The sequence below is a fragment of the Ornithorhynchus anatinus genome, chromosome 18 (assembly GCF_004115215.2).
Source record: "Ornithorhynchus anatinus isolate Pmale09 chromosome 18, mOrnAna1.pri.v4, whole genome shotgun sequence".
In the NCBI taxonomy this organism is placed as follows: domain Eukaryota; kingdom Metazoa; phylum Chordata; class Mammalia; order Monotremata; family Ornithorhynchidae; genus Ornithorhynchus; species Ornithorhynchus anatinus.
Window position 1 is genome coordinate 12,496,672 of NC_041745.1, and position 13,108 is coordinate 12,509,779.

Here is a 13,108-nt window from a genome sequence, read left to right on the forward strand (position 1 = left end):
AAGGGTGTGGGTCGTGGGGGAGCGGGTGCTTAATCGAGCGCGGAAGCGTCGTCACAGTTTATCCCTTCTGCGCCCGGAACTCCTCATATCCCCTCCCAGATCCTCTCCTCCGTGTAAGTCGCCCATCATAGTAGACCCTACCGTGTCTCTGGTGGAACAGAGGGTTTGGTACCTAGTCCCATATTAGAAAAGGGCTAACTGGTATTTCCGTAACGGTGACAGAGGTAGTCGAAGTAGTAAAGCACGTGGCCTGTGGGACAGAGCAGGGCCTGGGCGTCGGGAGGATCTGGGTTCTAACCCAGGCTCCTCCACCCGTCTGCTGTGCGACCTGGGGCGCGTCACTTCACTGCTCCGGACCTCGGTTCCCTCATCTGTGCAGCGGGGACCGAGACCGGGAGCCCTACTGTGGGACAGGAACTGCACGTTGGCATTCGTTAAGCGCTTACCACGTGCCGAGCACCGTTCTAAGCGCTGGGGGAGATGCAGGGTGATCGGGTCGTCCCACGTGAGGCTCACGGTTAATCCCTATTTTACAGATGAGGGAACTGAGGCCCGGAGAAGTGAAGCGACTCGCCCACGGTCCCACAGCTGACAGGTGGCAGAGCCGGGGGTCGAACCCGTGACCTCTGACTCCGAAGCCCGGGCTCTTTCCCCTGAGCCACGCTGCTTCCCTGCTTCCCTACGTCCGACCTGCTTACCCTGTAACTACCCCAGCGCTCAGAACGCTGCCTGGCACCTAGTAAGCACTTAAATGCCACTGTTCTTAGTATCGGAAGGTCTCTAAACGCCACCGTGTCGGCTAGAAGAGAATCCTCCTCTTCCCTCCTAAGCCCACGACCAGCAGACGAGACGGCGCCCAACTCCTTCCCGTCCCCGGAATTCCCCCAGAGCGGTTCGTTCTCCGGGGTCCGCGCTGGCTTCCTCAAAACTAAACCCGAAGGACCGCGTCGGGACCTTCCACACCTCATTTAAAACCGCAGAACAGAGACCCTGGAAAAAAAGCATCCGTTTATTTCAAAGTACAACACAAACGTGTTTTAATACGAAATACGCAAAGGATCTTGCGGTCAAGACTCGGTTATGCATTTCCAATAACTTTAAAATGAATTCAGGTTTACAAATGACACAGACCTCAAGTACAAACAGCTCAGAGAATGACTCCGCCTTGACAACAGAATGCTTTTACGGTCGTCTGATTTTGTTTCTTAAAGTTTGCCTTACATCTGCGTCACCCGCTCTGAAACAAAGACAGCCTCGCTTTAAAAAAATACTCTCGGCACAAAAGCGCCCATAGATTTCTTTAAATTAGATTTCGGTGCATAATACTGGGAAAGAAACGATTTCTTAAAAACCAAACCTGGCAATTGAATAAAACGGCGTGACGCCGGGGCATCCGATCTCCGACGTATCTCCTTAAGTCGGGAAGGCCAAATTTGCGTGCGAACAGCCGGCGGGGGGGGGGGGGGGGGGGAACGGAAGACAAGTGCCAGAGATGAGGGAACCGAGAGGCCGCCGGGACTAACGGCCGCCGCCGGACAGAGCCCCCCCAGGTCGGCCAAGTCGAGGAGGGGGACGGCCGCCGGCCCCGAGCGCTCCCGGCTCGGTGAGGGGATCCCTTTCGGGGGGCAGCGGGGGAGATGGGGAGAGAAGGCGGGGTCGTCGGATTTTTTTTTTACTTCTCCGGAGTGTAGGGCGGGTTGGACCAGGGATCGGAGCTCCGTCGGGCAACGGGGCCCCACACCTGCCACGGGTTGTAGGCCTGGCCCAGGCCGTCCGCCGGGTCGGCGCCCGCCGGGGCGGGCGGCGACGGGGCCGCGCTCTCGCCGCCCATGAGGGGGACGCCCGACAGCGCGTTGGCCGGAGTGGCGAAAGGAAGGGAACTCGACCAGATGGAGCTGCCGAACGGAGTGGCGGTGGCCCAGAGTCCGTTGGGGCTGCCCAGGAGCAACTGCGGGAGACAGACGGCGTTACATCCGGGCGGGCCGCGGGACCGCTGGCCGGGGGAACCGCAGACGGGACCGCGGACGCTGGTGGGATCCCGGCTGGCCGAGGGGAAGGGAATCCCGCTTAGGGCGGCTACGGGGCTCGCAAGGGAGGGACGGTTACCAGGCGAGACGGACGTGGCCTACCGGACAGAGCCCGGGCCAGGAGCTGGGTTCTGATCCCGGCTCCGCCACTCGTCTGCTGTGCGATCTCGGGGAAGTGGCTTCGCTTCTCTGGGCCTCAGTTACCTCAGCTCTGAAATGGGGGATTAAGACTGCGGGCCCTGTGTGGGACGGGGACCGTTATCGACCGCTGCGCTCAGTATACTGCCTGGCACAGGGTGAGCCCTTTATACCACTATTACTGTCATTATTATTACTGTCAATCTCTCGCCTCCCCATCCCATCTGTCCTGCCTACTTACCGTACCCACCGGGCAGCTCGCTCCTTATCCTACCCCCACAGCCCTTGCGTACGTATCCCCTGGAAGTTCATCCCGGGCAGGGAAAGTATCCCGAATTCTGTGGTACTGTACTCTCCCAAGCGCTCAGAACAGTGCTCTGCACCTAGTAAGGGCTCCGTAAGTACCACTGATTGACTCTGTGGCTTCCCTTTCCCGCCATTTATTCTAACGCCTGTCTCTGCCCCTATACGGTAAAGGTCCTTGAGCACGGGGATCACGTCGACGTACTCTAGTGAACTCTCCCAAGTGCTTCGGACAACGTTCTGCACGAGGGAAGCGCTTGGTGAACACCAGCGGTGACCGATGACTCCGAGAGTCCTAAGGTGACATCCTCACAGTCAATCGCATTTACTGAACGCTTACCGGGTGCAGAGCGCTGTACGCAGCACTTGGGAGAGTCCAACGTGACAGTAAACGGACACGTCGGCTGCCCACACCAAATTTACAGTCTGGCGGGGACCGTGCGGCTTTTCCGCCGTCCATCCCGAAGCGCCCGACCCACGCCGGTGGTTCCAACTACGGAGCCCGAGCGACCGGGTGATTTACTAGAAGCGAGCGATGTCGTCCCTCGTGACCTCGGCTGGCAGCGCGCTTCGAGGTGAGAGAGTTTCAGGAGGCTGAGGGGGCGTCACAAAGGAAGCGCGGAACAGCCCCGCCGGAGAGGAGGAGCGCAACTGGGAGAAACCCAGTCTGCTGCCAAAGGGCTGAACCCCAACATCCAACCGTCCCCCTGATCCCTCTGGGCTGTGAGCTCGTTGTGGAATATCGTCTGTTTGTTAGGTTGTACTCTACCAAGTGCTCGGTACAGCACTCTGCACACCCTAAGTGCTCAATAAATACAACCGACCGAACCCTTCGGCTACTTTAGTGTGCTCTCGATAATTACCACCGCCGAGGACGATCTTGCCTGGCTGATGAGGGCAGATGTAAGAGCTGATGTTTGACCCCCTGTACCCAAAGCTGGAAAACCTGAGGTCTCCTGCCTGAGGTTTTTAAGCCTGGGACAAGCAGCCGGATCTTTCCCCTGAAGGCTTTTCTTCTACCCTCCCCAAGTCTCACAAGGGCACCCGGGTCACGAGCCAACCTCTCTGGCCACCCCCGACTCTGCTTTCCGCCTTACAAACGAGCCGGCATCTCACCCACCGCGCTCCGGCGTGAGACCTGCCAGCCTTCGCCGCAGGGGGAGTTGGCATCTAAGTGACCGCTCAGACCACGGCCCGCATTTCGGCCAAAAGGGGACCTCCGGCCCCGCTGGCAAACCGGAGTTTCCAGACCGCCGCGGCGGGGCCTAGAGGCAAGAGCGCGGGACTGGGAGTCCGGAGGACCTGGGGTTCTAAACCCGGCTCTGCCGAGTGCTTGCCGAACAGACCCCGGGCGAGACGCCGCGCTTCTCCGGGCTTCGGTTTCCTCAACTGTCAAATGGGGATAACAACAGTAATAATGACGGTATTTGTTTAGCGCTTAACTACGTGCCAGGGACTGGACTAAAAGCCCTGGGGTGGATTCAGGCAAAACGGATTGGACACGGTCCCTGTCCCACATGGGACGCACAGTCTCGATCCCTATTTGACGGATGAGGTAACCGAGGCCCAGACAAGTCAAGTGACTCGCCCCAGGTCACACAGCGGACAAGGGACGGAGCCGGGATTAGAACCCGTGACCCTCCGACCCCCAGGCCGGGGCTCTGGCCGCTACGCCACGCTGCTTTCCAGCACGGTCGCAAGCAGGGATACCCATTCTCCCTCCTAGACTGGGAGCCCCACGCGAGACAGGGCCCGGGTCCCACTTTCTTAACTTGGATCCACCCCAGCGTTCAGAACGGGGTTTGACATATTGTAAGTGCTTGACAACGACAACAACAAAAAAATCACTCACCGACGTCGGGTGGGCCGGAGCACCCGAGCTCGTCGGCCAAGAAGGGGCCGGATCTGCGGCGGTCGGGGTCCACAGGTAGGAGGACGAGCTGGCGCCGGAGTCGCTCCAGCTTCTCAGGGGGTCCTGGCCATAGGCGGATCGGGACAGTCCCAGCTTGCTAAACACCTCTGGAGAAGGACCGAGCGACACAGTCAAGTTGCGGGATTCTCAAGGCGAAGGGAAGGAAGGGGAGTTTCCGAGGAGAAGGCCGAGGGGGGCCAGCCGCGGGACGCTCGGAGCGACCGACGCCCCCTGAGCCGCCGAAGGCTACGCCTGGGCCCGAGAGATTCACGTTGAGCTCCAACCCAATCCTTCTCCCTGAGGGGGTACGCGGTTCGGGGCAAAGAGGGACGCTAACCAGGGCCTCTTCCATCTCCCTCGACCCCGGACTCCCCAGACCCGAGTTCACGGGGCCCTTTTCCTCAGACGGTGAGTCCCCGCGAGGGATAGGGACCGTGTCTGATTCCCACCCGCACAGTCTCTCCCGGTCGGCCCCGTACGACGCTCCCCGCACGCGGTAAGCCAAATGAGCACCGTTACTATTTCCAAGAGGCACTCGGTTCCAGGTTCCCCCGACCCGTCCTGCATTTTCGAGGAAGAGGCTTTCGGTCGGAGAGGTGAAACCCACCCCGGAGGCGAGGCTGGAAAGATCGGTGGGTGACCCACGCTCCCTTCCGCACCGTCTGCGAGGAAAGACTTCCTCTAGGTGTGAAGAGGGTCTGCCCCATCCTGGGCCCGTGAGTCGGGGGGCCGGGGGGCCGGTCTCCCTTCACGAGCCCTTAATTCGGCTTAGGTCTAGACCCTGGCTTTAGGAGAAGCAGCACTCTGGAGCGGTTAGAGCACGGGCTTGGGAGTCAGAGGTCACGGGTTCTAACCCTGGCTCCGCCACCTCTCTGCTGGGCGCCCTGGGACGCGTCGCTTAACTTCTCTGGGCCTCCGTTACCTCATCTGTAAAATGGCGATTGACAGCGTGAGCCCCACGTAGGTCAGGGACTGCGCCCGACCCGATTTCCTTGTATTCACCCCAGTGCTTAGTACGGTGCCCGGCATACAGTAAGCGCTTAACTCATACCACTATTATCGTTATTCAACTGGGAGGAGGGGGTATTGCCTAAAGTGGTAGGGAAAAAACCCCTCTGTTTAATTACGTGCGCTAAAATCCTCCCACTGCCCAGATGATAGGTCGATTCGTTCATTCGGTTACCACCGCATTTATCGAGCACTACCTGTGCGCGCGGCACCCGACGGAGCACTTGGGAGAGTACGATATAACACTAAGCATCCGTAAGATGGGGATTCAAACCGTGAGCCCCACGGGCGACAACCTGATGACCCCGCATCTCCCCCGGCGCTTAGAACGGTGCTCTGCACATAGTGAGCGCTTAACAAACACCAACATTATTAAGCAGACTCATTCCCTGCCCACGGCGAGCTTACAGTCTAGAATGCAGCCTACCAGTTGCAGTTTGAGGCTCTTCCGAGGAAATGGCTACTGGGAAAGAGCTTTTGTTCCAGCACAGCGCTCTCAGGAGTGAAACCCGCCCCCCCCCCCGCCCCCCCCGGTTCTCTGAGCTTTCTGGCTCCAGCAAGAGAGGGACCCCTTTCCCTGACCTCCGCACGAGATCCGGGCGTCCTCAACGGTGCTAGCTTTCCAGGCCTGTTTCCCGGCTCTGCTAGCGAGCGAGCGAGCTCACCCACTGGCTCCTTAATCTGGACACGGCGACGCTAAGCTCGACTGTGGGCAGGGAACGAATGCGTTCCCTCGGTTGTACTGTGATAATAATAATAATGTTGGTATTCGTTAAGCGCTTCGTATGTGCCGAGCACTGTTCTAAGCGCTGGGGGAGATGCAGGGTCATCGGGTCGTCCCACGTGAGGCTCACAGTCAATCCCCATTTGACAGACGAGGGAACCGAGGCACAGAGAAGTGAAGCGACTTGCCCGCGGTCACACTGTACTCTCCCAAGCACTCAGCTCGGCGCTCTGCACGTAGTAAGCGCTCCATAAATACCACCGATGGATACCTTCCCCTCGCCCCAGCGGCGGCGCTCTCCGAAACGAGTCAACCCAGAACCCTTCTCCCTCGAACCCAGTCGCCTAACTGCTTTCCTGCCCGTCGCGTGGGGCGACCCCGTCGGCTTCCCGCTTCCCAACCCACTCCCCCGTCCACCCGGATGAACGACGGCTGTACCGGCGGACGCTCACCTCCCGTCAGATTAAAGGAATTCCCAAAAGCGGAGAATGAGTTGAGGGGTGCCAAGTCGGGGTCGTTCGAGGCGTTGCCGGCGTTCCACGAGCCAGGGCTAAATGGGACAGAAAGACGTGGAATCGTTAGCGATGCTTTCTTCAGTTAAGCCCAGTGACGAGTCCAGGACTCGCGAACAACCCACCCGCCGACCAGCTGATCTCTCAAGTACCAGACGAGGACGGGAGCACGAAGGAGAGAGACCGAGGAAGCGGCGTCAGATCACCGCAACGGGCAGCTCGGCTGGCAAAGATCATCGCAGCGGAGCAGGTGAAGAACATTTTCCTCCCTCAGGCCTTCCGGCCTACGGATTTCTAGAAATGCCCTGATTCCCAGGGCTTCTGGGCCAAGGGCGCGGTGAGGAAGGTTCACGGAACGGGAAAGCCCCATTCTCACGATCCCACGACCTTCCTGAGGCACGGGCTCCTCCTCTCCTCGGTACCGTCACTTTGTCCTCCTTCCCGCCCCACTTGGCGAGTGGGGGAGAAACTGAGGCCCCTTTGCCACCCAACCCCCCCAACTGCTGCTGGAATCCAGGGCAGGGGCAGAACTGGGCAACGGGGGAGGAGGAGGAAAAACGGATTCAAGCCCCTGGCACCTTGACTGGCGCACAGGAGTCCTCGTTATTCCGGAGAGGCGGATCAAGGGTTGAAGGACACGAGAGGAACACGACTCCGGACTACATCCGAAAGGGAGCGAGCATACCTGTCCGAGCAGTCGGGGTCAACGGGTGGGTGGGAAATGCTGCCGTTGCCGGAAAGAACGCTTTTATTTGGAGAAATCTTGGCTAGTCCGCTGCCACCTGCGATCGAGACAGACCGAGCAAGTCGCTTTACGGCTCCCGGGGGACCGAAGCCAGACCACGGCCACCCGGCCCCCGCCTCGATTCCACCGCTCACCCGGGCTCCTGTCGTAGCCCGCGGCGACGGCAGCGAACGTCGGATTGCCGTTTCTGCCGGGGAGAGAGGCCGCCTTCGCCAACCTGTGCTTGCTACTAGTAGGTGGTTTGCTTTTAGGTTCGCTTGAAAACAAAAGGAACACAAGTTCAATCTCGGTTCAGTGGCACTACCCGCTCCGGGAGCCAACGTGCATGTCAGAAAGGATCCGGTCACCCGCACAGGCAGCGGAGCAGAACGGCCGCGCGCCTAAAAGCCAGTCGCGCCGAGGCAGGCCTGAGGCCGGGCCTCGGGGTCGCTGGCCGGCGCGGGTTGGGGACAGGCTGACCGTGTTCACCTTGGGACCTTGGGGGTTTTAGGCCACGCCTGAGATGGTTTCTGACGTCGGGGCTAGTTACAAGGGCGGGGGAGAGGCCAGCCCCGCCCTGACTGCCTCGGATCGAATCCGGGGTTTAGAACCGGGCCGGGCGCAAAGCGGGCACTGAAATACCATAAAAATCCACCTCCTTCGGTAACGATTTGAGGTTCTGAAATAAACGCGCTTCATATATGTTAAATCACTTTGGAAGCCCAGTAAGGACTGAAAAACCCCATTAAGTAGTCTTGATTATCTCTTTGAAAACAGCGTTAGGTGAGAGAATGCTACACGAGTACCGTTTGCCGTAGGATAGTAAACGTTCCCAAGAGCCGGAAAGAGTGGCCAAAACCGAGGCGGTATTCCCATCCAGCGGGGGACGGCTGGATTGAACACGAGTAGCGGCACGGACTGCTTCACCTAGTCCGGGCCGGGGCCAGCCCGTGAGACGCCGACGCCGTAACTAACCCAAGACTGACTCCGTGACTACCCCCCATACGGACAGGGAGGACCGTTTCCCTCTCTCCCCACGAAAATCAACAAATATAAACCCCGAAACGCTCTCGATACATCCCTCGGCTCTCTCCCCGGTGACCTTCCGGTCCGGGACCTGATCCAAACCCTTTCTGCGTCGTCGTCCTTTCTGTCCGCCCAGCCCCCCGAGGGAACGGCTTCTACATACCGAGCCTCAGCTGCCGCCCCGGGGAACTCTGGTGCAAGGACGTGGTGTAAAACCACTCCGGCCCGCCTCGTGATTCTGGAAAGCCAACCTGACCCCGAGAAGCGGCGTGGCGTAACGGGTGCGGCACGGGCCCGGGAGTCGGCGGGACCCGGGTTCTAAACCCGGCTCTGCCGTCTGCCGCGTGGCCTCGGGCGAGTCGCTTCACTCCTCTGGGCCTCGGTTTCCTCATCCGTAAAAGGGGGATCACGAACCCGCTCCTTCGTATTTCAGTGGCCGAGAAAACCGGCCTAAACGTTTCAGCTGTCCCCTGAGTAAAATCGTCCGGACGCCTAGGAGGTGCGTCTCCAAACCGCCTTCCAGTTACCCAGAGGGCCGACGGGTCTCTGAGTGTGCGATCGGGCAGGGGACGTTGCAACTTACTTGCCAGAGCCGCTGTTGACGATATTGCTGTAGGTCCCCCGGAGTCCGAAGGGGAAAGGCGCGGGGGGTGGAGACGGAGAGGCAGTGGTTGGTGAGGTCTGCTGTTGTTTCAAGAAGAGGTCTGCGTTGTGGGTTTGCAGAGACAGTTTGTAAAGGCTATCGGTAGCTAGGAGATCCAAAGAGGCCGGGTTCATTCAGAGGTTCGGCACCGGATTCGACAGGCGGGTACTCGCTTGGGAGGTCCCGGGCACGAGCACCCCGAAGCTCGGTTTCTTGGGCCCCACCGAGGGGGGTTTGTAACGCACCTGCGTTTCCGCGGCTTTTAAAAGCACCGGGGAGACCCCGCGCCGCGCCCCGGTTACACAGAGAGGGTTACCGGCCGAGGCGCGGGCTTAAGCTGTGTCTCTCGGCTGAAGGAGCCGAGAGAGCCAAGCGGGTGGGATAGCTCTGGGCAAGGCATCCACTGGTCTTTCTGCTGCTGCACGATCACCACCGCTCTTCCCAAACCCGTGGGGAGGAGTCTGACCTCCACCCCGCCCCCTCGGCGCCGTCCCCTCCCACTATCCTCCTCCACCTTCCCCGGATCGGAAAACCGAAGCCGGGCAGCAGCGTGGCCTACTAGAAAGAGCACGGGCCTGGGAGTCAGAGGACTCGGATTCGAATCCCCGCTCTGCCGACCCATCGGCTGCGTGACCTCGGGCGGGTCACCTGACTCCTCTGTGCCTCGGCCTCAGTTCCCTCGCCTGTAAATGGGGACCGAGACTGTGAGCTCCCCGGACAGGGACCGGGGCCAACCGGATTACAACACTCAGGCCGCCGCCTGGCTTAACAAATGCCACTTTTAAAAAATCGACGAAATCAAATTTAAGAAACTTGCACAAAACCCCGTCTCAAACTGTCATTACAAACTGTTTCTCATCTCAAGTTGCTGTGCAGTTGTATCCCAGCAGCGGAGGACCACAAATACATGACTTTAGACTGCAACTGTTTCAGAATACAGTTCTGGACCGCAGGATAATGAGATCTGTGGGCAGTGGGTCGATTTTTGATTCGCTCCTGTATATGTAACACCAGGGAGTACAGTGAAAGCAAACTTTCCATCTTATTTTGGGGGGTTTTAAAATGCCACTGAGGTCCCCGACACCGAGCTAGGGAAGTCTGGGTACTCACAGCTGCCGGCATTAGGAATTGGCACCGAATCCCACTCTGGTGGGGGAGAGTCCTTTTCTCCTTCCGAGCTGCTGGTATTGCCGAGTTCCTGAGCAGAACTACTGGGAAGAAATTTCGGAAGTGCTGGCGGCCTGTTGTCCACCGATGATTTACTCTGACCTGCACGGGAGTCAAGTGACCATTAGCACACTGACGTGCAGCGGAGACCCACACAGACACACGCTCAACGTATTACACCTCCACCTTCCCGGGTCCAGACCCGCAGCCTCCCCGTCCCAACTGTTTCCAAAGCTCCCCTTTAACAGACATCCCCAGTTCGGAAGGACCTCGAGAGAGACGATACCTCGTGCTTTCTGGGGATTCCGCGATTTCGATCCGCCTGACAGTACGTGCTGAAGTGGAATCTTGGCCGAGAAGTTTTTGCGTTGTTTGCCTTCCAATGGGGGGGTATAAGGGAGTTCCAGAGAACTGAAACGGAGACAAGCGAAACGGATTCAGGCTGGCGCGACGGAAGTTTCATCTGACTTGAAATAGCCCATATCTCCATATGGGACACGTGTTTCTGTTTAAACACCAGGCTGGAAGGCAGTCTGTCTAGTGGAATACCCGGAACTTTCTCTTTTAATGTAACGCCAACACCGCAAAGGCCAATCAAGTATTTTCGCTCCGTTACAGATGGTGCTAAGTCGAGGTTTAAATCTCCCTACCGCGCCGCATGAGATTTAGTTGATCTAGTCGCTCGGTTTAAACCCAAAAAGAGACAAAAAGGGGATGGGTGACCTTCTACAAAATTGGAAGGGACAGAGCTCTTTTCCATCCCTGGGGCGTGGTAAAGGAAATAAAGGATGGAAACAAACTGTCACAGCATTCAACTTCCACAGCCAACCTCTTGGCTTTATATGGCTAAACGATCATGCTTTTAAGTTGAGGGAAATCCCTGATCCCTCAAGGACTCCACCACTATTTCTGACTGGACACAGAAGAGGCAACTGAAAGAGGCTGGTGGGATCTGATTATCCTACACTCGGGGGCACAAGAGCGTCAAAGATAAAGGGCACCTTATCTGTGAGCCTGCACTTTTAGGAATAAAAACTTCCTTCCTGTAACTGTCGCGCAAAAAACAAGTGAAAGAGCTCTCTGGATGACTACACGTGGAACTCTGAAAAGGGAAGATATTTCCAGGGTCCAGAGGTCTCGCTCGAACTTCTTAGATTTTTCCATTCTTCATTTCCACCTTCTGCCCTCTACCCACAATACGCCTGGCCCTTGCAGGTGGCTCAAGAAGTGGGGAAACGAGACCTGGAATTGACAGCAGTGAGACCTAGTGGAAAATGTACAGGACGAGGAGTCCGGAGGCCTGGGTTCTGTTCTAATCCCGGCTTTGCCGCTTGCCTGCTGGCTGACCTTGGACAAGTTACTTAACTTCTGTGCCTCAGCTTCCTTATTTCTAAGATGAGGATCAAACCCCCGTATGCTCTCCCTGTTTAGACTGCGAGCCCCCCGTGGGGGTCAATCTGACTTGAATACCTAATATCAGCCCCAGCGTTTAGTACACAGCCAGGGCTTAACCAACATGACTATCGTTATTATTATTATTATTATTGTTCACTCCGGAGTCCGTTCAGCTTCAGTATATCCCAAGTTCTTCCCGAAAGACGGACGTCACGGAAAATCTTCCCAAAACAGAGTTCAGGGCACTAGGCCCCCAGCGCCAGAAATTTCACCCCGCCTTCTGTTGCACTTTCCTGGCCAGTCCGGGGGCGCCGAGCCAGGAATGATCGATGGCTCCGGCCTCTCGGGCGCTGACCTTTTACTCTGCCCTCTTCTCTGTCGGAAAAGGCCGTTCCCGATGCTCACCTGGACTTTATGTCGCCGGGGGTTTCTTTCTTGACGTTGGCAACGAGCTTTTTGCTTTTCTGCTTTACTTGAAACGTTTCGCCTTCGAGTTTTTCCGGCATGGCTTGTTTCCCCTTCTGCTTCTCGGCATCCTGCAAGACAGTTTGTAGAGAATGATCTGATAAGCGTCCATTAAAACCGACATTTCAGGTGGTCTTTACCGCAGCCAGGGGAGAGGGACCATGTCCAGGAGGCCTGAGGTGGGAGGACGACTGCCAACTGCTTTTCTTCCCTCTGAAATAAAAATCATGGCATTTTTTAAGCGCTGACTATGTACCAGGCGCTGTACTGAGCGCTGGGGTGGGTGCATGCCAATTGGGTTAGACACCGTCCCTGTCCCACGTGGGGCTCCCAGTCTCAATCCCCATTTTACAGATGAAGTAACCGAAGCCCAGAGAAGTGAAGTGATTCGTTCGAGGTCACGTAGCAGCCAAGTGGCAGAGCCGGGATTAGAAGCCAAGACCTTCTGACTCCCAGGCGGCATTTCAGGCTCAGTGTCCACGACTGACCGTCTCAGTTTCCCTCCCAAATCCTCTCCACCGCCTAACCTTCCCTTCACAATTGGCAACACCAACACCCTTCGGCCTCTAAAGCCTACGGTCCTGGCTTTCTCGGATTCTTCCCCTCAAATGTGGTTTGTCACCAAGTTACTTTGGTTCTTCCTCCACAGACTTTCCAGGATCCACTCCTTCGTCTCCATCCAAATAACCAGCACGCTGGGCCAGATCGGCCTCTCACCGGTTTCCCTCACCACGCTATACTTCACTCTGTTGCCCGGACCATTTTTCTGCGATGATGCTCCTCCCCCACTCCTCAAAACCCGCAGGGGGCTCCCCATTCCTTTCCGTGTCGGGGAGAAACTTCTAACGACTGGCTTTAAAACACCCATCGGCTCTTTCCCTTCTACATATACCTTCTTTTCCCCGCCAAACCTCAGCTCGCGCTTTTCGTTTCTTCACGCCAAGCTCATTCACCTACTCTCTCATCTCTCCCACGGCTGGCCTCTGCTCACCCCCAGCTCTCCTTCCCGAGACTCCCTCCCCCTTCAAATTTGACAGGACATAGCCCTTTCCCTATTCAAAGTC

General features: G+C 57.6%; 1 protein-coding gene across 4 annotated transcripts in view; it reads right to left on the reverse strand.

Annotated features, from left to right (window-relative positions):
• Positions 1-1,464: 1,464 nt before the first annotated feature.
• Positions 1,465-13,108, reverse strand: part of TMEM131 (transmembrane protein 131) — a 90,649-nt gene continuing 79,005 nt past the window's right edge. For 3 of the 4 annotated variants that reach the window (XM_029083209.2, XM_029083211.2, XM_029083212.2), the window contains 9 exons: positions 11,985-12,115; positions 10,471-10,595; positions 10,128-10,286; positions 8,958-9,123; positions 7,504-7,625; positions 7,310-7,406; positions 6,565-6,662; positions 4,321-4,487; positions 1,465-1,948 (listed from right to left, as the gene is read on the reverse strand). In XM_029083209.2, the coding sequence (XP_028939042.1) occupies positions 1,673-1,948; positions 4,321-4,487; positions 6,565-6,662; positions 7,310-7,406; positions 7,504-7,625; positions 8,958-9,123; positions 10,128-10,286; positions 10,471-10,595; positions 11,985-12,115 (1,341 nt within the window). In that variant the 3' untranslated portion in view covers positions 1,465-1,672. The remainder of the gene's footprint in view (positions 1,949-4,320; positions 4,488-6,564; positions 6,663-7,309; positions 7,407-7,503; positions 7,626-8,957; positions 9,124-10,127; positions 10,287-10,470; positions 10,596-11,984; positions 12,116-13,108) is intronic. The other variant, XM_029083210.2, reaches the window with a different exon arrangement.